The sequence below is a fragment of the Neltuma alba genome, unplaced genomic scaffold, assembly GCF_004799145.2.
Source record: "Neltuma alba isolate B1F8T4 unplaced genomic scaffold, ASM479914v2 tig00011700_pilon, whole genome shotgun sequence".
NCBI lineage: Eukaryota > Viridiplantae > Streptophyta > Magnoliopsida > Fabales > Fabaceae > Neltuma > Neltuma alba.
The window spans coordinates 332,624-359,829 of NW_021636337.1; the positions used below are offsets into that span (position 1 = coordinate 332,624).

The following is a 27,206-nucleotide window of genomic DNA, read 5'->3' on the forward strand; positions in this document are numbered from 1 at the left end:
CATAAATTGTTAAAAGATAGTTATGCAACTTAATATAAGCTCCTATCTTTAATATAATAGTTAGTTTGACATTCAATTTAGTCCTAAATATAAGACTCCCAATCTACTTTGTCTCTCATATTTATTTATTTTTTTAAGGTAGTTTTGTAATAATTGCACATATTAAAATTTCAACCAATAGTAGTTTTAACTAATATATATTTAGCAAGAGTATTTTAAGGAAGATATCACCAATTTATTATAAAAAACTAACTTAATTAATTTTCTTAATTTATTTAAATTAGTTAACTAACTCTTATACTAAGAACTGGAGGTAGTACAAATTTTTTGTTGTTTGAAATTTCAATTTATGCAAAATAAAAACTTCCAAATAAAATAATTTGTTCCTTATATTTTTAATACGTATAAAATAAAAAAAATATAAAATAAAATATATGTTAAACTATACAACATAATCTACTAAAGGTGAATTGCATATAATCTCCCGATATTTCAAGATTTAAATGTAACCTACTTAAAAAGTTTTAATTTTTAAACTCACCTCATTAAAATATTTCCTCTATTCGCTGGGTGGATAAAATTTTGCTGTTATAATACATGAAACCTACATTAATTATTATTTTATTAACAAGTATCTTAGTACATGCAATTGCATTTGAGAAGTTTCTTCTTCATGAGAATGGGAAGGCCACATTTTTGGTGCTGAATTATGGAAATAGCGAGGAAAATGAACATAAGAACAGAAAAGAAGAAGAAGGCAAGGCAAGGAAGAAAAGGGCCAGAAATAAAAATATGGATCGAAAACGTGTTTTGAATAATCTAAAATCTTCAGAACTCCGTCACCATCATTTTTTCTCCTAACTTGTCTTCTTTTTCTTCATTGGACTCCAATTATCCAATCAAGTACTTAACGTCTTCGACCACACATTAAGTTCAGATAATGCCCCTGGTGATTTCTCCATGAAAGAAGTAAAATCCAATTATACTTAAGTTGACCCTGATGATGAATACACACACACACATATATATATGCTAGCGTATTTGCCGCGGATAAAACTCGGAGTTTCTGTCACTGGTCTTTTTTTGCCGTTGGGTGAACTTCAAGGCGGAGGGAAAAGCCCTTGGACTACTCAAAGTCATGCTAACATGACATTTGAGGAAGCTGAGTGGGAGTGGGTTACCCTTATTCTCCGGGCCACTTTTCCAAGTCTTGTTCTAAGTCAATGTCCAAGTCAACCGACGTAGTAAGCACTCGGATTCATTCGATCATTATTAACAAACACAAAGGGTTAGCCGAGGAGATCATTTGTGTCATGAGAATCCGCATAATTTGGCTGCCAAAAAGTATGAAATTTAGTATGGTTACTCCTGATTCTCTGCTTCCTTTGCTTTGTCTGTGTTGTTATCTGCTTCCTCTCTCAGTTGCCTGTCCACCAGCGCCTTCTCGCTGTGGAAGTCTTGGGGATATTTACTTCCCCTTCTTCGACAACACAACGGGCTCATTTTGTGGTTTACTGCCCATATCAGGTTGTCATGATCCAAGGCAACCCAAAATGATCCAATTGGGAAAAGAATGGTTCCACGTTAAGCAAATACCCCCGAAGGATGACCAACGTGGAATCATGGTTCTTGTCTCCAAGTTTCGAGAGCAATGGAGATCCAACCCCTGCAGCGTCTTTCCTGAGGAGTCTCCTTTGCTGTCTTTCTCCTTTTTAAACGGGACTTCCCTTTTGAAATGCAAGCATCCTCTCGACCACGAGGAACCCTTCGATTACGAGTTAGATCAAAAATGTGATGAATACCACATTTACCACCCTCCCGAGCAAGATAGCCAGTGGCCCGGTCCTTCAAAAGAATGTTCACGTGTGCAGCTTCCATTTGAACCGCCATCTCCTGGCTCATCCGTATTCGATGAAATCTATATTCAAGTAAATGTATCTCTCTCTTGTTTTGGTTGTATTTCCAGAGGAGGGCAATGCCTACCAGACGGCAAATGCAGCGTCCATGGTATGAGCACCTTGATTGATTGTGATCATTCAGATAACTTCATTTCTCTTCAGGCTTCTTGAAATCTTATTTGTTGATCTTTACCTTGATGATGACAGAGCACAAGAAAATAGATTCCAAGTCTATCACAATAGGTAATGTGTTCCCATGTTCACCTCGAGACAAGAATAGTCTTATTGCTTTTCATTCATGCCAGAGTACTATTGCTTGGTAATGAGTTTTATGAGTATTCCAAGTTATCAAATGGCTATAATTCAAATGATTTAGTAAGCTTTGCTTATAATACATAAAATTTCTTATATATCTTGGAGTTGTTTGTGACCGTTTGTGTTGATGAGAGGTCACATTCCAAGTACATAAATTTTTATATTAATTGTCCAAAAATCGATTAAAATTTCGAAGCTTTTCCTCTTATAGGTGTTGCTTTTGCAAGTGCTGCCGTGATTGTAATTAACTTGATTGCTATTCTATTGTGGAACAAGCGAAGATATAATTCTTTAAGCTCACAAAATAAGTCGAGAAGCATTGCACCTGATAATCCTCACTCAAATGCAATCCTAGAAAGTGGAGATATTTACTTTCGTGTCCCTGTTTTCTCCTATGAGGAACTCGAAGAAACAACAGAAAAATTTGATGGAGCAAGAGAACTTGGAAGAGGAGGCTTTGGAACTGTTTACTATGGTACGTAATCCACCTCAAAAAAATGCCCTATTCTTTCAGAATGTGTGTTGACAGTTTCTGCTGTAAGAAGTTTCCATTCTTCAAAGTTTAAATTTGAAGGACAATCTTATTGTTTTTGGTGAGATGCATTGTTATTGACTTGTGTTAATTTAGATATTGATGAACAAAATAACTTGTTTGTTTGATTTTGAGCAACTAGGAAAGCTTAAAGATGGACGAGAAGTTGCTATTAAGCGCTTATTTGAGCGCAACCCTACATGTGTACAACAATTCATGAATGAAGTTAAGATCCTCACACGCTTGTGCCACAGAAACCTTGTGTCGCTGTATGGCTGCACTTCACATGCCAGTCATGAACTGTTGCTGGTTTATGAATACATTCCAAATGGAACTCTTGGTTGTCATCTCCATGGAAATCTAGCAAAACCTGGTTCATTGCAATGGTCTGCGAGGATGAGGATTGCCCTAGAGACAGCAAATGCATTGTCCTATCTCCATGCTTGTGGCATCATTCACCGTGATGTCAAATCCAGCAACCTTCTTCTTGATCACCATTTTTGTGTCAAGGTTGCTGACTTTGGTATTTCCAGGTTGTTTCCTAAGTTTGCATCTCATGTCTCCACACCTCCAGCTGGCACGATAGGTTATTTGGATCCAGAATATCATCAATTCTACCAGCTTACTGAAAAGAGTGATGTTTATAGTTTTGGAGTTGTACTCATTGAGCTGATATCTTCTAAGCCAGCTATCATTAATACAAGGGACAATGATAAGATTAGTTTGGCAAATATGGCAGTTAAGAAGATTCAAAGAAAAGCATTTAATGAGTTGATAGATCCTTCCCTTGGGTTTGAGACAGAGGACAAGGTTAAAGAGATGATAATCTCAGTGGCAAACTTAGCTTTTCAGTGCCTGCAAAGGGATGGGGAGCTAAGACCTTCCATGGATAAAGTAATGGGCTTTCTGCAGAAAATTCAAAACGGGGAGGATGATTATCTTAAGCACCTAGAGTTTCATCGTTCTAGGTTTTCAAATTGGGAGATCCATACATCTCTCCCAACATCAGCACTTTTGGATGGATCGGTTGGATCATTGAACAATTCATTGCCACAGTGCCCTCCCCATACAGTATGATCACTATTGGAAAAGTAGTTTTTACTATACACTAATGTCATAACATATCCATTTGATTCTCTTGAAAGGATAATAAAGACACAATTTTTGTGAGCATTCATCCTCAACTGAGGATGAGTTAGCCTATCATCTACTTGTACTAGATCTCATATGACAAGGAAAATCCTTGTCATCACGTAAACATCTAAGGAAAACCCTCACTCGAAGAGAAAAAGTTTTAATGTACGAGAGAATTAGATTGTTTCATGCAATAACTAGATTGAAGATTTTATCCGGTTGTGGGGAATTAAGGGCTGCAATTCCTTCCCCATGGAACACGCAACATAAGTCTGAGCTCCCTATTGACAGAAACCAGCATCCATTATATTCCATGTCAGTTATTATCTATGTCTTGTGTAGCAGTTGTATGCAGTTATTTCCTTTTCTGTCTTTTAAGTTTATCCACGCTAGGAGTTATCTGCTAGTTATTGTGGGTTGTGTCTGGCTATATAAGCCTAATATGTGGGAAACGAAGTGCCATTCAGTAACCACTCCTTTTTCTCTCATATACAATTATTGCAGATTCTGGTTCTAGATATTTTCTCTTCACTCATCTCTCCTTTTTTACCTAAATTTCTTTTCCATCCACTTCTGTCCTAACAGACATGGTGCTGGACTTGGCTGAAGGACCTAGACCAACAACATGAATGACACCCGTGTCCTTCTTGATCTCCACATAATGTGCCTCGCGCACACTCTGAAGTCTTAACGCTAATGTTTGGTCCTTAATTAAGTGATTATGCTCACTCGGTTGACAATATATATATCGTCTAATAGGTAAGATTACTTTATTCAAAATCACTAAAGATATAACTAGCCATAACAATATTATCAATTAAATTGTCAAATAATCAGATAAGATTTGATAAAGCGTATCGTCGACGTGGGACACGTTAAAACACTTTTCAAACTGACTTTTTAGTAACACCAATCCAAACATAAATCGCATTACACTAATTGACTTTTACAAAAGTTAGATAAAATAAAAATCAATTTTGCTACTGTTAATCTAAATACGCCTGAATGGCTAGCTACTTCGCTTTGAGGGACAACAAATTTAATTCTATGAAATGACGAAAAACCAAAGCCGAAGTTGTGGCAACTACCCTCTCCATCCCTTTACTTACGGACGCTGGCAGTGGAGGGAGTTTTTTGATTTGACATAAGATAGTAAGGTAATTCAACACACGCAAAAAATAATTTTAGAGTTGTTCCTAAAGACCTCATACAAATCAGTTCATTTTGCAAGATCATTTTGAAATTGAAATTTATTTATTTCAATTGTTCTTATTATATTTCTTTCTCCCTTGTATAAATATAACAAGTGGCTAGTTCATCTTCTTGGTCTTGGTCTATCAACCAAGTAAACTTTCAAGCAAGTTATTGCTTGAAAAACAATCATATATAGTCTCAGACTGAACTTGTTCTATGCTTTTGGAGGGTGCCCACTTTTCTTTGACTGTGGGAATCTGGGCACGCTCTGGTTCCCTTTGACCCCTCCACAGCACAAAGCTTGTGGAATGTTACCGATTCATGGCTGTGAACGCCCCAGCGCTGAAAATACTGTGCTCTTTGGGAAAAAGAAGTTTCAAGTGATGAGAATAGACATGTTCAAAACTGCGGTTTTCATTAGAGACAGAGATTTACAGAAGCGTTTGGTAAATAATAGTTGTGATGCCTTGTGCTGCCGTATTACTCGTCCTTCCTGTATTCTGAACAAAGGCTTGTGCTGCCTCAACAGCACCGAAGCATTTTTATTGTTCCAAATTCAAAGCTACGCTTAACAAGTAACATGTTAAATTAGCTCTGCCTATTCTTTTTTTTTTTTTTGTGTTATCTAATGAACTCCAATTGTAATTTGTCCATTTCATATCTGCTCCTCTTAATTGTGGTAAACAATGAAATTGTGACAGAAGATCAAAACAGAAGACGGGCCTAGAAGCCGGGATTGATAATAGGTACTCTGGTTCTATTTATAAGACAGAAAGAGAAGATATTTTTTGTCCTATGTATAGGGCACCAAGAGAAATTTTTTATATAAATGTACAATTTTATCTTTTATTTATTATTGTGTTAACTTTGTTTACATGAGGTATAGTATATATTAAATAAAAATAAAGTTAAAAAGTTGTTGAATTTTAAATAAGAATTAATGAAATTTAAGGTTTTTCTTAGTATGTGTGAAATATGTTGGAAATAACTTATAAATAAGACCAGAAGGGTAACTTTCCCTTTATTTTTACTCACTTTTAGCTATCTCCTTTTTCCTATTATTATTTAGATCCTATATGACTTAATTATTATTTATATTATTAATATACATATGATAGCAAGTTCTAAAATAATATAAAATTTTTTATACACTATGGGAGAAACAAGATTTTTCATATGCATGAGTACAACAATTTATAAACTAAAATAAATTATTTTTTATATCCAAATATAACTTCAATTCTAAAATAAAGCAGGTTGTTGTTTATTTCTTTCTTGTAACCAATAAAAATATCTTTCACATCATACAGACACAATTATATTTTGTAAAATTATCATTAAAAACATAGATCTAATATCGTTCTAAATGCTATTAGTTTTTTGTGAAATTATCAAATTAATAATCAATTAATATTTAACCTTTATAAACTTTTATGACTTGTTTGTTTTGAGGAAAACAGAGGAGAGGTGGGAGATTTTAATGAGCTCAACTGAAAAGGAAAAAAAAAAAATCTATTTACTTCTCTTAATTTCCTCATTTGACTTGCCTGATTTACTTCTTAACCCTTAGACCACACATTAAAATACAGGTGCGTAAACATCACTGGATAGATAATGCCTGGTCATTGCTCCATAAATAATTGAAAAGAGGTACAATTGGATAATACTTGTTGATCCCGATGATGAAAACATATAATGGGGTATTTTTAGAATCACAATTGGTAAATAACAAAGAGAAAATTACATTAGAGTCCCGTTCAAGAAAATTAAATGTAAAAAAATTTCTTGAAATTATCAAATTAATCTGAAGTTTCAAAGAGCCTTATTACAAGAGAATTATCTTGTTCAATTACTAAATTATCCTCATTTTTTTAAGTATGCATTGAAAGCTAAAAGGACAATCCTTAACAACTTAAGGGATAATGATTAACAATTATCGTGACAGGTATTAATAACATATTTTCTTAATGTATTATAAAGATTTAATGCGTGGATTGTTAACATGATAGGGATAAAACTTGGAGTTTTTGTTACTGCAGTGTCTTTTTGTGGTTGTGGGAACTTCAAGGTAGAGGGCAAAGACCTTGGAATATTCCAAGTCTCGCTAACAAGACATTCGAGGGAGCTCCGTATAGTAAACACAAAGATTCATTCGACCATTATTAACCCAAAAAGGTTAGCCAAAGATATTGTTTGTGTGATGAAATCTCTGCACAAGTAGTACATCTGAACTTCATTTTCCTTTAGGCATCTTGAAATGTTATTTGATGGTGAAAAAGAGTAATAAACACTACAAAAAAAAAACAGCTTATTACAGACAGAATTAGTGATGAAAAATTATTTTGTCACTAATTTCTTACGAATTACCGATAGAAATTCCGTAGTTAAATTTAGTGATGGAATTTTTCTATCGCTAATGTTAACGAAGGATTAGTGATGAAATTATTCTCTCACTAATCTATTGAAAAATCCGTCAATAAATAATTAGCGATAAAATTTTTTTTCGTCAAAAAATTCTATCGCTAATTCTGTCGCAAATTTTTAATTATAAAATTTTAACGATGAAAAATTTCTATCACTAATTCCATCATTAAATTGTTTGTCAATAAAATTTTTGTCACTAATTCCATCCCTAATTTTAAATTTTATTATTTTAGATTATAATCTTACAACAATTTATATAATAAGCTAATTAAGAATATAATGATTTAAATATATTTTTAATTGTAAATTAAATTGATATATTTGTGGAGATGGTGTTAATGAAGATATCATTATCCTTTATCTTATCATTAGATACATATTGATAATAGGAAGACAATTTCTTAGAAAATTTGTTTATATTTCATTAAAATCAATTCCTCTTGATTATTAATAACAATTAAACAAATATAATAAGAATATTAATAATTTTTTTATGCAAATTGATATATGATACAAATTCAGAATCAAAAAAATGAATTTATGTGAACACCGCAATTTATGACCACAAATCAAACTAATAGTCAAGTGAATTTTGAATTTCAATCATTAAACAATGAAATTTGATCATGATATAATTAATACTCATGATATACATTGATTTTGATCTTCAACACAAGAACAAACGGTATATAGAAAGAACTTTAAAAAAAATCAATTATATAGGATACATATATAAGTAGGAGAATGTTGTTTATCATAATCTGTTCAAATCATTTAATTTTTTATATAGAATAATCTATTAGATTTAATTATGGTAGCTATTTTTTGAATAACAAGATTTTTTTTTACTAATTATAAATGCTTTTCATCAAATATATAAAACACATATAGATAATATAATATAGTGTAATATAACACATATGTAGTTAAATTATATATCTTATCAATGCTAATTAAAAAAATTAAATTTAAAAATATATTTATGAAAAAATTATGCATGATTTAAAATTCAAAATTAGTGTCATTAGAAATTAATATTAGACTACAAATGAGGTTTATAATTAGGACCGGAAGTAGTATTAAAAATATTTTTTAAAAAAATTATAAATTATAAAATAAATAGTAAAAAATATTTAAAAATTATTTTGTCACAAAAATAGTTATGATTAAAATTATCATATAGTTTATTTTTAGTTTTTAATAATATATATGTGTACATATAATTGTTTGTATAAAAAAATATTATATATACTTAATTTTGCATAATAAGTCAGTAAGATCATTGCAGTTCAGTTGGTGAAACCGCGCGTGTGTACACTTTGAGGAAGAATTATGTGGTAGTAACACATGGCAATACAAGGTAGCATGCGACATGGTGACATATGGCGATGGAGGTCAGGTGGCAGTGATACGTGAAGATGATGATGAGGTGGCAGTAAATGGAAGCACCACGTGGCATTTTAATTGAAGGAAAATTTCTATTGGTAATTACCAACGAAAAAATTCTATCACTACTCTAATTAGCAACAGAAAAATTAGCGACGGAACAAAAAATTCTATCGCTAATTTCGTAGCTAAATAAAAATTCCGCCATTAATCGCATGTTTTTTTAGTCAAGTCTTATATTGACCGTGTGCGTGGCTGCTATATATACTCGAAGAATTAATTAAAATATCAAAGCTTTTCCTCCTATATATAGGTGTAGCGATTGGAAGTGTTGTGATTATAATTGCCTTAGTTGTTATTCTATTGCGAAACAAACGAAGACACAAGTCTTTAGACTCAGAATCAGTCAAGAAACACCGGATCTGATAATAATCACTCAAGTACTATACTAGAAAGTAGAGATATCTACTATAAAGTCCCTATCTTCTCCCATGAGGAACTCAAAGAATCAACAAACAAATTTGATCGATCAAGAGAACTTGGAAGTGGACGCTTTGGAACTGTTTACTGTGGTAAGCCCCCTCAGAAAGGCCCTATTCTCTTCATAGTTGAATTTTGAAGTTATATTATTGCATTTGGTGAGATGTATTATTAATTTGTTTTAGTTTAGATATTAATGAACAAAGTGTTGGTTTGATTTTAATTTAAACAAGCTAAGTAGGAAAGCTTAAAGACTGACGAGAAGTTATTGTGAAGTGCCTATTTGAACGCAACACGTGTGTACATCAATTCACAAATGAAGTTAAGATCCCAACACAGTTGCACCATTGAAACCTTGTGTCTATGAATATATTCCAAACAGAACTCTTGGGTGTCATCTTGGTGATGTCAAATCCAGCAACCTTCTACTTGATCGCCATTTTTGTGTCAAGCTCGCTGACTTTGGTATTGTTGACTTTTTTTATTTTTTTTATATAAATTAATCTTTTAATTTGACTTTTTTGACAGCTATGGACATTAATATTAGTGGATCTAACACAAATACGTGTCTGTGATGAAGTTAAGATTTAACGCAACTATGGACAAGTTAAGATCTTATATTTTGCAGCATTAATCAAGTTCAAGAGCCTGTGATGAAGCACATTTTGCTGATGACAGACATCCATATGTGTCTCATTCACCTTCTTAGGCCTATTTTGATACCGCTCGAGTCAAAATTATGGTTTTCTTAAACAGTAATTGAAAATTAATTATAAACTGAAAATTATGATTATTTAACAAGTGATCATGCATTCCTACACAAGTCAAAATGAATTATGAGATATAAAAGCTGTTAATAATAGCTTATGAGATAATTATGTTTTTTTTTCCCATAATTGATAATAGCATGTATTGACGTTTTTAATTAGTAACTTATGAAATACATATAATTTTATCAAAACCCACAGGCAGCATGGGGAGGCGTGGTCAGAGACACTGCAGTTAGATGGCGTATAGGATTTCAGAGACGACTAGGATTCCTCCCACCGACTGCGGCAGAACTGATGGCCTTGCTAACGGGTCTGCAGATGTGTAAACAGCAATGATTCAGTAAGATCATGGTCTTCACTGATTCTATAGAAACCATTAGATTGGTCGAAACTGAAGGAGGGGCCAATCACTTTTTGCATACTAAGATAACAGAGATCAGAGAACTAATCTCCTCAGATTGGGACATTAGCATCAAATATGCATCACGGAATGCACTCCAATGTGCAGATATGATGGCCAAAAAGGCACAAGTCATACATGAAGAAATGACTTATTGGCAAAGGCCCCCACGGGAGTGCTTATCTCGACTGCAGGATGATATGGCATTAGCCACTATATCCGCCACAAACTTCTAAATTAAGTTTTCTTGCCTTGTACTATTCCAAAAAAAAAAAAAGCATATAATTTTGGGTTCACAACTGATTTAGGAAAATGACAGAAAAATTATTCTTGAACTTTGAAATCCCCAAATAGTCACTTAAATAAGTAAAATTGTAGCTTAGATACAGGTAACCAAATTGGGATTTGTAAATTTATTGAAATGATCCTATTGCCCTTTATTTATTTACTTTTTTTTAAACTACCAAATACCCTCACCAGTCGGCTGTTCACTGGAGCTCTAGTGATGGCGATTGCGATGGCATCGGCAATGGCCGCCAGACTTCAGGTATAGCAAATAATATCATGTGTATAAATTATTATCATCTTGTTAGATTATTCTTTTTATTGCTGCCATGAGCAAGAACCCACTATTATCAGTATATTCAAGACTTGCGAACATGTCATTAAAGGAAGCTGAGGAGAAATGAGTTACCCTTCACCCCTTTTTTCTGAGTCTTGTTCTTAGTCACCGTCCAATACGTCAACGAAGGTAGTAAGCACACAGGTTCATTCAAAATAAAATAATTTGTTCTTCACATTTTTAATGTGTAAAGTAAAAAAAAAATTACTACCTCCTGTCCTTAATATAAGACCCTGTTTGACTTTTATTTTAGTCCTAAATATAAGACCTCAATCCACTTTATCTCTCATATTTATATATATTTTTTTCAAAGTAGCCTTTCTAACAATGATAGTTCTAGTCACTACACTTGATTAGCAAGGATATTTTAGGAAAGACAACACTTATTTAGGACAAATAACTTACTCAACTTATTTTCTTAATCTCCTCAAATTAGTCGACTAGCTCTTATAATTAGGACCAGAGGTAGTATAATATAAAGTATAGGTTAAAATATACAAAATCTTCATAAAAAAATTTTGGACTTTGGTTAATTGCATGTAATCCCATAATATTTCAAGATGTAAATGTAAACTCCATGAAGTTTTAATTTTTAAACTGAACTCATCAAAATCTTTCATTTATTCCCCAGGTTGGTAAATTTTTGTCGTTTGTAAGACATGGAACCTTTGGTCCCAAAAAAAAAAAGACATGGAACCTACATTAATTATTTTATTAGCAAGTATCTATGTAAAAGTAAAATTGTATTTGAGAACTTTCTCCTTCAAGAGAATGGCAAGGCCACATTTTGGGGCTGAATTATGGAAATAACGAAGAAAATGAACATACGAACAGCGAAAGGGAAGATTCGAAGAAGAAGGAGGTAGGGAAAGGAAGAAAGGTGCCAGAAATAACAACCTGAATCTGAAACATTCAAGGGAATGGGTGCACAACCGATAAAAACGCGTTTTGAATTTTCTAAGTTCTTCAGAACCCCGTCAACATCAAATGCATCTTTTTTTCTGCTACCTTGTCTTCTTTTTCTTCATTGGACTCCAATTATCCAATCGAGTTCTTAACGTCTTCGACCGCACGTTAAGTTCAGATAATGCTCCCGGTGATTGCTCCATGAAAGAAGTAAAATCCAGTTATACTTAAGTTGACCCTGATGATGAATACATATATATACTAGGGTATTTTTAAAATAATTATTGGTAAATATATAATAAAATTAGGTGGTTGCCGTGAATAAAACTCGGAGTTTCTGTTACTGGTCTTTTTGCCGTTGGGTGAACTTCAAGGGGGACGCAAAAGCCCTTGGACTAATCAAAGTCATGCTAACATGACATTTGAGGAAGCTGAGTAGAAGTGGGTTACCCTTATTTTCCAGGCCACTTTTCCAAGTCTTGTTCTAAGTCAATGTCTAAGTCAACCACCGTAGTAAGCACTCGGATTCATTCAACCATTAATAACACAAAGGATTAGCCAAGGAGATCATTTGTGTCATGAGAATCCGCATAATTTGGCTGCCAAAAAGTATGAAATTTAGTATGGTTACTCCTGATTCTGTGCTTCCTTTGCTTTGTCTGTGTTGTTTTCTGCTTCCTTTCTCAGTTGCCTGTCCAACAGGGGCTTTTCCCTGTGGACATCTTGGGCAGATCCACTTCCCCTTCTTCGACAACACAACGGACTCATCATGTGGTTTACTACCCATATCAGGCTGTGATGATCCATGGGGACCCAAAAGGGTCCAATTGGGAAGAGAACGGTTCCAGGTTGAGCAAATTTCCCAGGAGGATGATCAACATGTAATCATGATTCGTGACCCCTGGTTTCAAGAGAGCGTATCGAATCCTTGCAGTGTCATCGACTACAAAGTTGCTTTTCACGCGGAGTCTCTTCCTCTGTCTTTCTCTTTTTTAAACGGCATTTCCCTTTTGAAATGCGACGAGCCTCTCGACTACAACAACGTCTTATATCGCTGTGATGGCTACTGCATTTACTATCCTCCCAAAGAAGCTAGTCACTGGCCCGACCCTTCTAAAGGATGTTCTCTTGTCCAGCTTCCAATATTTGAAGCTAAGTTTCCCGGCTCAACCAACATATCCTTATTGGATGAAATCTATATACAAGTGCATCTATCTTTCTCTTGTTTGGATGAGAAATGCGGTGCCCATGGTAAGCATCTTGACTTATGACACCGGAATTAGGCCACATAACGTCATTTCTCTTTACGCTTCTTGAAATCTTATCTGTTGATCTTTACCTTGATGATGACAGAGCTCAAGAAAAACGATTCCAAGCCTATGACACCGGGTAATACATTCCCACGACATTCAAAATATTTACCCCAAGTAGACAAAACTCTCATTATTTTTTATATTATCTTGAAATCTTTTTTGCTGATCTTTGCCTTGATGATGGCAGAGCCTGAGCAAAATGATTCCGAGCCATTAGTTAATGCATTCCCACGATATTCAAAATATTTACCCCAAGTAGATAAGAGTCTCATTGTTTTCCATATTATATATCTTGAAATCTTATTTGTTGATCTTTGCCTTGATGATGACAGAGTGCAAGAAAATCGATTCCAAGTCTAGAATAATAGGTAATGCATTCCCATATTTACCCCCAACTAGACAAGAGTCTCATTGTTTTTCATTTATGCGAGAGTACTATTGCTTGTTAATGAGCTTATGAGTATTCCAAGCAATCAAATCGCTGTAACTGAAAATGATTTTGTAAACTTTGCGTATAGTAATAGATAGAAATTCTTATATAGGAGTCTTTTGAGAGTGTTTGTGTTGAAAGGTCTCGTTTCCAAACATTCCAAGTGATTGACTGTGTTCGTGGCTGTTATACTCCAAGAATTAATTGAAATTTCAAAGTCTATAACAATAGGTGCTGTGTTCCCATGTTTACCTCAAGAGACAAGAATAGTCTTATTGTTTTTCATTCATGCCAGAGTACTATTGCTTGTTAATGAGTTTATGAGTATTCCAACTTCTCAAGTGGCTATAATTCAACTGATTTTGTAAACTTTGCTTATCATGGATAGAATTTCTTATATATCTTGGAGTTGTTTGTGAGCGTTTGTGTTGATGAGAGGTCACATTCCAAGTACATAAATTTTTATATTAATTGTCCAAAAATTGATTAAAATTTCGAAGCTTTTCCTCCTATAGGTGTTGCTTTTGCAAGTGCTGCTGTGATTGTAATTAGCTTGATTGCTGTTCTATTGTAGAACAAACGAAGATATAGGTCTTTGGGCTCACAAAATGAGTCAAGAAGCGTTGAATTTGATAATCCTCACTCAAATGCAATCCTAGAAAGTAGAGATATTTACTTTCGTGTCCCTGTTTTCTCCTATGAGGAACTCGAAGAATAGACAGACAAATTTGATGGAGCAAGAGAACTTAGAAGAGGAGGCTTTGGAACTGTTTACTATGGTACGTAATCCACCTCAAAAAAAAAATGCCCTATTCTTTCAGAATTTGTGTTGACAGTTTCTTCTGTAAGAAGTTTCCATTCTTCAAAGTTTAAATTTGAAGGACAATCTTAATGTATTTGGTGAGATGCGTTGTTATTGACTTGTGTTAATTTAGCTATTGATGAACAAAATAACGTGTTTGTTTGATTTTGAGCAACCAGGAAAGCTTAAAGATGGACAAGAAGTTGCTATTAAGCGCTTATTGAAGCGCAACTCTACATGTGTACAGCAATTCATGAATGAAGTTAAGATCCTCACACGCTTGCACCACAGAAACCTTGTGTCGCTCTATGGTTGCACTTCGCATGCCAGTCATGAACTATTGCTGGTTTATGAATACATTCCAAATGGAACTCTTGGTTGTCATCTCCATGGAAATCTAGCAAAACCTGGTTCATTGCCATGGTCTGTGAGGATGAGGATTGCCCTAGAGACAGCAAATGCATTGTCCTATCTCTATGCTTGTGGCATCGTTCACCGCGATGTCATATCCAGCAATCTTCTTCTTGATCACCATTTTTTTGTCAAGGTTGCTGACTTTGGTATTTCCAGGTTGTTTCCTAAATTTGTGTTCCATGTCTCCACACCTCCAGTAGGAAGCATAGGTTATTTGGACCCAGAATATTACCAATTCTACCAGCTTACTGAAAAGAGTGATGTTTATAGTTTTGGAGTTGTGCTCATTGAGCTGTTATCTTCTAAGGCAGCTGTCATTAATACAAGGGACAATGATAAGATTAGCTTGGCGAATATGGCAGGTAAGAAGATTCAAAGAAAAGGGTTTACTAAGTTGGTAGATCCTTCCCTTGGGTTTGAGACTGATAACAAGGTTAAAGAGATGATAATCTCAGTGGCAAACTTAGCTTTTCAGTGCCTACAAAGGGATGGGGAGCTAAGACCTTCCATGGATAAAGTAATGGGATTTCTGCAGAAAATTCAAAACGGGGAGGATGATTATCTTAAGCACCTAGAGTTTCATCATTCTAGGTTTTCAAACTGGGAGATCCATACGTCTCTCCCAACCTCAGTACTTTTGGATGGATCAGTTGGATCATTGAACAATTTGATGCCACAATGCCCTCCCCATACAGTATGATCACTATTGGAAAAGTAGTTTTACTGTACCTTAATGTCATAACATATCCATTTGATTCTCTTGAAAGAATAATAATGACACAATTTTTGTGAGCATTCATCCTCAATTGACGATGAGTTAGCCTATCATCTATTTGTATTCGTGCTCATATGACAAGGAAAATCCTCATCATCACGTAAACATCTAATAAAGGAAAACCGTCGCTCAGACAGAAAAAGTTTTGATGTATGAGAGAGACTTAGATTGTTTCAAGCAATAACTAGATTGAAGGTTTTATCCGGTTGTGGGGAATTAAGGGCTGCAATTCGTTCCCCATGGAACACACAACACAAGTCCGAGCTCTCTATTGACAGGAACCAGCTAGCGTCCATTATATTCCATGTTAGTCATTATCTATGTCTTACGTAGCAATTTTATGCAGTTATTTCCTTTTCTGTTTTTTAAGTTTATCCATGTCCTATGAGTTATCTGTTAATTATTGTGGGTTGTGTCTGGCTATATTAGCCTAATATGTAAGAACTACTCCTCCAGTCCTAAATATAAGACCCTTATATTAGTGTCTATAAGGGTCTTATATTTAAGACCAGAAATGAAGTACTATTCAGTAACCACTCCTTCTCTCATCTAGAATTATTGCAGATTCTGATTCTAGATATTTTCTCTTCACCCATCTCTCTTTTTTTCCCTAAATTTCTTTTCCCTCTACTTCTGTCACACGGCACTTGACTTGGCTGAAAGACCAAGACCCACAACATGAATGACACCTGTGTACTTCTTGATCGCCACATAATGTGCTTTGCGCACTCTCAAGTCTCAACAATACTAATGTTTGGTCCTTAAGTGATTATGCTCACACGGTTGACAATATTTATATAGTCTAATAGGTAAGATTACTTTATTCAAAATCACTAAAGATATAACTAGCCATAACAATATTATAAATTAAATTGTCAAATAATCAATAGTAAAAGTGTGAAACTAATAAGGTTTGATAAAGCGTATCGTGGGTGTGGAACACATTAGAACTTTAGGAATCATTAGGTTGCACATTGCGTAAGATAACAACAATGGAAGAAGAGAGAGATTTGGGGTGGAGAAATTGTTTTACTTAGTGAATGATAAAATTATTTTTTGTTGGATTATCTTACCACCCATGTGTTAAAAGAACTCTCTCAGCCAATAAGAACTCCAATGGTTAGTGATTAGGGAATTATTTGTCACACCCCAATTTTTTTGGAGGCAACCGGCAAGGAATATGAGAAATCTCACAATCTCGAGCCTTCTCTTTCACAAACAATTAGTTAATAGGCAAAGGTATCTTGCTAACCCAAAACATACATCTACTATAAATAAATCATATAATTAAAATAATAAACTGTTTGTAGAAATTTCGGCAAAGTCTTCGTAGTAAATCAGACTTTCGAAAGTTCTACAATAGCTGGCAAGTTTAAAACAATATTTAGAGCTCAACTCCCCAGCACAAGTATATATATAATATAATTACATACCAATTTATCCCAAAAGACTACGATCTAACTATAGATTTCGTGGAGCATATAACTATAAAATTAAATACATAAGTATACTCTTAAGTTTACATTAGTTAAAAACTACTCAAAATAGATTCACAGGTTCTGGATCTTCAATGAGACTCTTCACTGCTCAGCTGAAGGGACAAAGTCTGCGGTGCTATCTGAAGTCAAAAATAATCTATCAGTGAATAACATCCCATTATAATATTTAATAAAATATTAATAACTGAAAAAAAATTTAACTTTGAAAGATAAATGGCAAGAATTAAAATTTCTATAGTATACAATCATGAATTAAAAGGATAAGTATATACTTGAACTCATTAAACAATTAAATCAAATCAAACTTCATAATAGGACAACTTGATATATAAAAATGATATAAAACCTTATTCTATTTTTTTTTCTTTCAAATCTTGTCTTTTCATAGGACCTCAATAGGATAACAACCATGGCCTAAAGCCACGAATACAAGCGTAGACACATAGTCCACAAGCATGAGTAACAAATCAAGCACAACCGAAACCACAAAACAAGCGCAGCCGAAGCCACAAAACAAGTGTGAGAACCATTCCCACTAGTATCAAGCCAGCTCAAGATTTGCATGGGGTGCCAAGGACTAATAGTACCGTAACAGTACCATTCTATATCTAGTCCTCCAAGAAAAACTCACAAGCATGCATGAGATCACTTTATCACTAACTTAACAGAGGAGAATATATATATATATATATATTTCTAACCATGGAATCCTTTAAAAAGTATTTTTGTAACAAATGATCCCAATCGGAAGGTTCTCAAATAGCATTTTTAAAACTCCTTTTCAAATTCCAAGCATAAATATTTATTAATTACAAAATGCTGGTTAACATATCACAAGTGGCAATTTATTCAACATAAGAAGCAAAAGTATTTCTCTAAACAATAAAACATTAATAAATTAAATAATTAAGATTGAAAAATGATAAAATTTAAATTAAATTACTTGGATAAACTATTTAGCAACAAAGATGATAATTTAACTAGATTAATAACAAGTAATACAAGTCTTTTTTTATTAAAACCATAATAATGGGATGCTATTCACTCACCTGATAAGTTTCCAAAATAATACTTAAATTTAATCACGTCCGTATTAGGAACTCTCCTCAATCCCCTAAAGCCTAAAAACAAAAATATTACTACTCAAGTCAAAATTTATATAAAAGTTTTCACGATAACTAGATAGATAAAAACTTCAAGAACCATCCAAAACGAAAATTCTAACAACTAGAACTCACTATTTTGACTCCCAAATTCTAATGGCTCTTATAGGATGGGCATTACACTTTTAAATTTATCTTACAAGAGTCACCGTATTGGGTACCATTTCAACACAACATCCTCATCAATTTAAACCCAACGGACATAAGAGAAATTTAACTTGGTCCTTAAATGACAAATAACATGTGTTTTACGTTGAACTTCAATTCTCCTGTTACTTGAATACCATCAACGTTGCAAGCATAAACTTCAACTACTCACGTTACAGCCCACAATTCACCATTATCATCAATCTTTCAATCCATCAAAGATCATGTAATCATTCAAACTCATCCACCGAACAAGCAACTTGGCTCAATAGATAAAGCATGACTTCTAAGTAAACCTTTTTCCTAAACCTTTTTATAAACACCTTGTACACAGTAATAATTAAACAAAGTGACCAAGCATATAAATCCATCATTCCAATTTTAATAAACTTTATGATAGCCACAACAAACCAAAAATTTCACAGCCCAGCACAATTATGAACGGTAAATCCAAAACAAAGGAATAAAATGTAAGAGGACTAACTTATCTCCATTACCAACAGCAGCAAACTAAGAATCTAGAGGAGAGGAAGATAAAGATCACATCAACAATCAGACAAGGGTAAGAAAAGACGAACTCCAATCCTTCTAACCACCAAAAATCAAACAGAGCAAGCAAGAAAGATGGTACAATGAAGCTGGAAAACTTAGAACCAAAGCAAGCCAAAAGAATCACAATGCCATGTTGGCGATGGCAACTTTGACAGCAAGGTACGGTGGGAGGAGCAACGAATCAAAGGAGGGAGAGTGGAGAGGTTAGGGTTTAAAATTCATGAGTCATTCTCTCAGTTCCTCCTCCCTCTTCTCGAAGTGAAAGCACCGGAAAGAAAAAAAAAGGAAAATTATGTTGAAGTCCCATGTAAGAGAAATTATTACTCCAAGGTCCCATGAAATCATCAAATAAATGTGAAATCCCAAGGGACTTATGGGTAAGAGAATCAAATTGTAAAATTACCAAACTACCCTCACTGATTAATTTAGTTGTTAATACATTCCGTGATAGTTGTTAATATAATTGGTTTAGTTGTCAATGACAAGCATGTAGTGCAAGTGGACATTGGTTGTTAATATATATTGCAATAGTTGTTAACATAACCGGTATAGTTGTTAATGACAAGCATATAATGCATGTGGACATTAGTTGTTAATACATACTGCAATAGTTGTTAACACAACTGGTTTAGTTGTCAATGACAAGTGTGCGGTGCAGGTAGACATTAATTGTTAATACGTGCTGCGATAGTTGTTACCATAACTGGTTTAATTGTCAATGACAAGTATGTAGTGTAGGCAAATATTAGTTGTTAATATATGCTGCATAATTGTTAATATAACCAGTTTAGTTGTTAATGACAAACATGCAGTGCATGTGGATATTAGTTGTTAATAGATGCTGCGATAGTTGTTAATATAACTAATTTAGTTGTTAATAATAAGTGTGCGGTGTATGTGAACATTACTTGTTAATACATGCTACTACAGTTGTTAATATAACTGGTTTAGTTGTTAATGACAAGTGTATGGTGTATGTAGACATTAGTGGTTAATACATGCCATGATATTTGCTAATATAGTTAATTTAGTTGTCAATGACAAATATATGATATATATTAACAATAGTCAATATATACTACGATGATTATTAATACAGTTAGTTTAATCGTCAATAAAAAATGTGTGGTATAAGTTGATATTAAAGACCAATATATTTGGAAAGCATCTATTCTATTTTTTTCATATAGGAACACAACTTGTAAATGGTGGATAAGCTCATTTGCAATATGTTGAGAGTTGTATGATAATGAGAACCATGAAAGAATGAGTAGAACATCTAATTAAGTCATATAAAAATTTATCTAAACGTTGAAAATCAAATATAAATTTATATGTTATGTCATAATATGATATACAATTTCAATACAAGCACTCTAAATCTCATTACAATCATACATATTCACTATAAAGATTTAATTTTATTTCATGAACAATAACGTTAAAAACAATAAATATTTATTACTCAAATAAAGTCATTCCTAGTTACAAAAGAAGGACATTTCTTGTTACAATAAAATTCATAAACAATTGAAACATCTATTTTTCTTAATTTTTTTGCCACAACCCAACCAATTTATCAAACCCATTTTTCTTGAACTTGCCCATCACATTCTTCATTCTTCTTGTAATATTCTTCTGCAACGAGGGCATTACCAGAAAAGTTCGAGCTACTTTGGCCATCTTTCCTCTATGTTCTCTTCAACATCTTTTTACCCTGTAAAAAAATATCTAATTCCACCACATTGCAATATATCTTGATGGCTTAAGTTGATCTCTTAGCTTTAAAATCAAAGAGTGATACTTCAACTTCAGACCCTTTGTCCTCTTTCAACGTCTCCAATTCCTTTTGCCTATAGAAATACCATTTCATCATTGGTAAATAATATAGAACAAGATTAGTAATATTTCTTGAAAAAGATTAGATCAAGTAAACAAAGATGAACAACCTAGAATCCTACTTATATCTACATATCCAAATCAATTTATTTCTACACAATAATTCAATCACAAATCTAGTTCATGATACATTTGAAAAGAAATTGCTAATCTTCACTACAAATTCAATCACAAGTCCATCTTCACTAAGTCCATATTCCAACAAACAAATTATACCAAACAAAGCATGAATTATAATGAAAAGTCTTTATTCTACCAAGCACTTTCTAAGATAAAAAGCGTACTTGATCTGTAATTTCTGAAGCCCAGGCAGGAGGGAGCACGTTATTGAACATTTGTTGGTCTCTTGGATCTTGGTGAGTAGCAAGTTCTTCAACCACATATTGTCAAGTTTATTGGGGTGACCACTTTATTTGTCTCTGGCTATTCTTTTAAAGAAGTAAACAGCCAATAATTAAACAGTAAGACGACAAAATAAGTTCAAAACAAACTGTCAAATAAGTATGGCTACTGAACTTTAACCCAAAAAGACTATCTTTCCTGTAAAATGTGCTCCTCTAGCCAAATGCAAAATTTGAAAACAAAAGTGAAAGAAAATTTAAAAATATATTACTGATTAGAAATAGGGAGGGTGTGAAAGAGGGAAGAGAAAGGGAAAAGAGCAAGAGAAGCAGAGGAGAATAAGAGAAGAATAGAATACGGTGAAAAACCAAATAAATTCTTATCAAATTGCAAAGCTAAGTTACAAAGAATAGTAAATACTTATTTATAAGTAAAAGGCTTGATGGATATAAATCTAAATAAATATCCTAATCTTATCTAAATATTCTCTAGATATCCTAATCTATCTAAATCCCACCAATATAATTAAGTCTCATCTAAATCTTAGTAATATCATTTAAATCCTATATATCACATTTAAATATTTTCTTATTTATAATTATAATTACATAGCACAATCGTTAGTTGAGAAAACAATTAGAAATCTGAGCACACCACAGGCATGAGTAGAGAAAGAAAATTTTATGATTCTGTTATATTAAAAATATAAGTAGTAGTTAGTTACAGTTGATTAGTTCAGTTAGTTGATTTCAGATAGTTTAATAATTCCATACAGAACTAGCCGTTGGGAGCTAACCTATATAAAGGGGTTCCTAAATCAATTTTATGTGTGATGATTTTTTTCTAGTGAATATTGAATCTATTCTGAATTCTTAGTATCTCTTGACTCCCTCTCTCTCGTCTCCCTCTGTTTCTTCTACTCTTTCTCTCTCTCCCCTCTTCTTTCTCAAATTCCATAGCAATTGTTATCAGCCTGCAACTTGAACAAAGGAAAAATCAGTACCCAATTCCTCTTATTGAGGATTTACTTGATGAGTTACAGGCTGCCAAATGGTTCACTAAGCTGGATTTAAGAGCTGGGTACCACCAAATCAGAATGGTACCTGAAGATGTGGAGAAAACTGCCTTTAAAACTCATGCAAGGCATTATGAGTGGCTAGTAATGCCATTTGGTTTGACTAATGCCCCTGTAACTTTTTAGGGAGCTATGAACAGTATTTTTAAACCATTTTTAAGAAAGTTCATTTTGGTTTTCTTTGATGATATACTGATATATAGTTCTTGCTTGACAGATCATATGGAGCACCTGATTCAAGCCTTCAAAATCTTAAGGGAACACCACTATTTTGTGAAGAAATCTAAGTGTACCTTTGCTGCCAAGAATGTTGAGTACTTGGGACACATTATAAGCAATGGAAGAGTTTCTACAGACTCTAAAAAAATTCAAGCAATTGCTGATTGGTCTATTCCTCAGTCAATTAAGCAACTAAGGGCTTTCTTAGGCTTGGCTAGCTATTATAGGCGATTTATTAAGGGGTATGGAGGGTTGGCTAAGCCCTTAACTCAACTTCTCAAGAAAAATGGGTTTAAGTGGGATGAATCTGCCACTATAGCTTTCAATAAGCTGAAAAATGCCCTAGTTACAGCCCCTGTTCTTGCTCTACCAGACTTTTCTAAGCAATTTATTGTTGAAACCGATGCATGTGGCTTGGGTATAGGTGTTGTTCTTATGCAACAAGGCCAACCAATAGCTTTTTTCAGCAAAGCTTTGGCTCCCAAGCATCTAAGTCTTTCTATCTATGAGAAGAAATTGCTGGCGGTGGTGTAAGCAATGGAACATTGGCACCAATATCTAGAAAGGACCATATTTTTAATCAGAACAGACCAGCAAAGTCTCAAATATTTGTTTGGACAGAAGCTAAAAACCCCTTTTCAAATGTATTGGATAGCTTCATTTATGGGGTATGATTATGAGATTCAATACAAGAAGGGAAATGATAACTCGGTAGCTGATGCATTATCAAGACCACCTGGTTCACAGCTATTACAAATGTCCCTTGACACTACTTCTCCAGAATTAATGAATCAGATTCAAGAAAGTTAGAAGAATGATGCTGATTTGGCTGCCATTATTTCTAAAATTGAGAGGAAGGGGTCTGCTCTTGGAAAATACACGTGGGATGGCACTTACTTAAGGAGAAAAGACAAACTTCCAATAGGAAATGATGCTGCATTAAGGCAGAAATTGTTGGAGTGGCTTCATGCTAGTCCACAAGGTGGTCATTCAGGAATTCAAGCCACCTATCAAAGAGTTAAGGGACTGTTTTGGTGGAAACATTTGCATAGGGATGTGTAGGACTTTATTAAGGGTTGTGATACTTGTACTCGCTGTAAATATGAGACTATTGCATCTCTTGGTTTATTGCAGCCCTTACCTATCCCTAGCAAGGTTTGGGAAAGTGTTTCAATGGATTTTATTGAGGGTCTACCCAAACCTGGAAATAAGGAAGTTATTTGGGTTATAGTGGACAGAATGACTAAATATGCCCATTTTATTCCCCTTTCTCCTCCCTATACAGCATCTACCCTTGCTCAATGTTTCCTAGACCAAGTGTATAAGTTACATGGAGCCCCGGTTGAAATCATAAGTGATAAGAATCCAATTTTCATCAGTAACTTTTGGAAAGAATTCCTTAAGGTCTTAAAGGTGGAACAAAAGCTTACATCAGCCTACCATCCTCAAAGTGATGGTCAAACAGAGGTCTTAAACAGATGCTTAGAGGCCTATTTACGTTGTATGTGTTGGGAAAGCCCTAAGGAGTGGAGTGCTTGGGTATCTTTAGCAGAATGGTGGTACAAAACTAATTTTCACACTTCTACTAAAGCTACACCATATGAATTGTTGTATGGGCAGAAACCCCCAATTTACATTCCCTACATTCGTAGATCTGCTGTGATTGAAGCTATTGACAGAAGTTTTGAAGCTAGGGAAAGAATGGTAGTTGTCCTAAAGCATCACCTACACAAGGCTGCTAATACTATGAAGCAAAGAGCAGATTTAAAGCATTTAGATAAGGAGTTTTAGGAAGGCCAATGGATTTTTCTTAAATTGCAACCTTATAGGCAGATTTCAGCTGCAACTAGAAGCTCTCAAAAGCTAGCTCCTAGATTCTTTAGTCCCTACAGAATTTTGAAAAAGGTTGGTGGTGTTGCTTACTGTCTGGAACTACCCTCTGAATGCAGAATTCATCCTATATTCCATGTCTCAATGCTTAAACTCTGTCTAGACCCAAGTGTTAAGCAGAGACACCCACCTATTGACTGGCCAGTAGTCCCTACCACTCTATATCTAGAAAAAATATTAAACAAAAGGGTTGGTAGAAAGAAAAGAAGGATGATTACAGAAGTTCTAATTCAATGGAAGGGACTTCCTGATGAAGAGGCAACTTGGGTATCATTATTCAGTTTGCAGAACCAATTTCTAGATTTCCAGATTATTGATCCTTGAGGGCAATGATCTCTTAAGGGGGGCATTGTTATATTAAAAATATAAGTAGTAGTTAGTTACAGTTGGTTAGTTCAGTTAGTTGATTTCAAGTAGTTTAATAATTCCGTACAAAACTAGCCGTTGGGAGCTAACCTATATAAAGGGGTTCCTAAATCAATTGTATGTGTGATGATTGTTTTCCAGTGAATATTGAATCTATTCTGAATTCTCAGTATCTCTTGACTCCCTCTCTCTCGTCTCCCTCTGTTTCTTCTACTCTTTCTCTCTCTCCCTTCTTCTTTCTCAAATTCCATAACAGATTCATAACATTACTCTCTTGCTAGGGCAGACATAGTAGCTTTGCAAATCAGAAAGTTACTTATTCCAATTGACATATTTCATCCACAAACTATAGAGTTATAACAAAACCAAAATGAAAATGAACCAAATTGAAAGTGAAAATGATCAAAAATTCATCCAAGTGCTCATTCCAAAAGCAACCAAATAAACCCATAACGACAACCATTCACTCTCAAAAATAACACATTCATTATAATATGCAAATCCTAGCAGAATAATACAGAAAAATCACTTGCAAAGGAGGGAACCAATAAAGTGGTGGACCTTTGGTGCAGATGGGACTTGTAAGGATTCAAAAAGATTCAAAACAATAGACAGCTATCCCAATCTACAAGGAAAATCCACTAAATTCCAAACTGAAAGAACAATCCATAATATGAAAAATAAAAGATCATAAATACTATTCAAATACTAACAATGAAATAACTCTTCAATAACATAATTTGAGAACATCCACAATTAAATAGAATGCCTACGATTGGCCTAAAAAAACAAGTTTTGACATCAAATAGGAGATTATTTGGGATAAGAACTGTAAGAGAAATCAATTATCATAGCATAAGAGATTGGCAGAGGCAGAAATTAGAATGGATAGGTGGAGTGAGGAGTTATCTTGACCATCATACATATCTGTTAACATTATGCAGATCAGTGAAGAGAGCGAGACGGTGAGTGAGCAAGGAGAGCAACAGCGGACTGAAGGAGTTGATGGCAATAGACTGATGTGCTACGAACGATAGAGAAGCTAGACAAAGGGTCAAAAGCCAGAGGAGGCAACATCGTGATTCCGAGCAAGAGGCGAAGGCACGAGAGGCAAGAGGCGAAGGCGTGAGCGAGAGGCAATGGAATGGAACTAGGGATTTTAGGGGTTTATTTTTCTTTTTCTTTTTAATAAACAAGGGTAAAACGGTAATTGGGTAATAACAATTTTTCACCATCAGGTCCCATGAGACTTCAGAACCATTTGAAGATTTTCAGGGACCTTCTAATGGTTATTTCCTTTGCTTGGGATCCTAACGTAATTTTCCCAAAAAATAATGCTGCAAATCTCGTTGTTTTTTTTAACATGGGTACTTAAGTAATTTTTTCATAAAACTGAACAAAAATAAATTCTTCTTTAAACAGGTCTGGGGTTCGGAACTCGAACCTCTGGCCTCCTTAACAACCTTTATTACCATCTATCTCCAAGCTCTATTTAGTACTCAAACTACAACAATTAATATAAGTATTAGTTAATTCAGTATGAAAATTTCAACGTTATTACATTATTGGGAAATGAGTGATCTGAAAATGAATGGCTAGCTAGGGACAACAAATTTAATTATATGAAATGACAAAAAACCAAAGCCGAAGTTGTGACAACTACTCTCTCTATCCCTTTACGTACGGACGCTGGCAGTGGAGGGAGTTTTTTTATTTGACATAAGATAGTAAGGTAATTTAACACCCAAAAAAAAAAAAAAGAATAGTTCCTCATTATAAGCGGTTATCTCGAAGCACTTTTTGTCCTTTTTATTATAAGAGGTTATGATAGTTTTAGTGAGTATTAATTTTTTTTTTCCATATATGCCCATGTTTAATAAAGATAGCTGAAGAGTAAAAATTAAAATAATGTTAGTGAGGGTAATATTGGAAACCACTTGAGTTTTATGACAAATTTAATGATTTTGGATTAAAGGATAGAGAGTTTCAATTTGGTTCCCTTAACTTTAAAAAATATACATTTAGTCCTTTAACCTTAAAATTATTAACAAAAAATGATGACATTAAAATCTTAAATATTGATAAAACATTCTCAAATATTAACATATTAAGTTTGATTTTCAAAACAACCATAATTGTTACAAAAAATAAAAATTTAAGCCTAATAATTTTAGGATTAAGGACCAAATATATATTTTTTAAAATTAAGGAACCAAATTGAAACCTTATATATAATTAAAGGATCAAATGCATACTTTA

At 33.8% G+C, this 27,206-nt stretch overlaps 2 protein-coding genes across 2 annotated transcripts in view; both read left to right on the forward strand.

Moving 5' to 3' along the window:
* The first annotated feature begins 1,358 nt into the window (after positions 1 to 1,358).
* On the forward strand, positions 1,359 to 3,951 carry LOC114716958 (LEAF RUST 10 DISEASE-RESISTANCE LOCUS RECEPTOR-LIKE PROTEIN KINASE-like 1.1). The gene is made up of 4 exons (XM_028902039.1): positions 1,359 to 2,007; positions 2,106 to 2,141; positions 2,425 to 2,688; positions 2,888 to 3,951. Exons 1-4 carry the CDS (start codon positions 1,359 to 1,361, stop codon positions 3,820 to 3,822), a joined length of 1,884 nt encoding a protein of 627 aa, XP_028757872.1. The 3' UTR covers positions 3,823 to 3,951.
* An 8,733-nt stretch (positions 3,952 to 12,684) lies between these two features.
* The window catches only part of LOC114716959 (LEAF RUST 10 DISEASE-RESISTANCE LOCUS RECEPTOR-LIKE PROTEIN KINASE-like 1.1), a 59,482-nt gene continuing 44,960 nt past the window's right edge, over positions 12,685 to 27,206 (forward strand). Inside the window, exons 1-3 of the mRNA XM_028902040.1 lie at positions 12,685 to 13,312; positions 13,415 to 13,450; positions 13,707 to 13,742. Of these exons, the coding sequence (XP_028757873.1) occupies positions 12,685 to 13,312; positions 13,415 to 13,450; positions 13,707 to 13,742 (700 nt within the window). The remainder of the gene's footprint in view (positions 13,313 to 13,414; positions 13,451 to 13,706; positions 13,743 to 27,206) is intronic.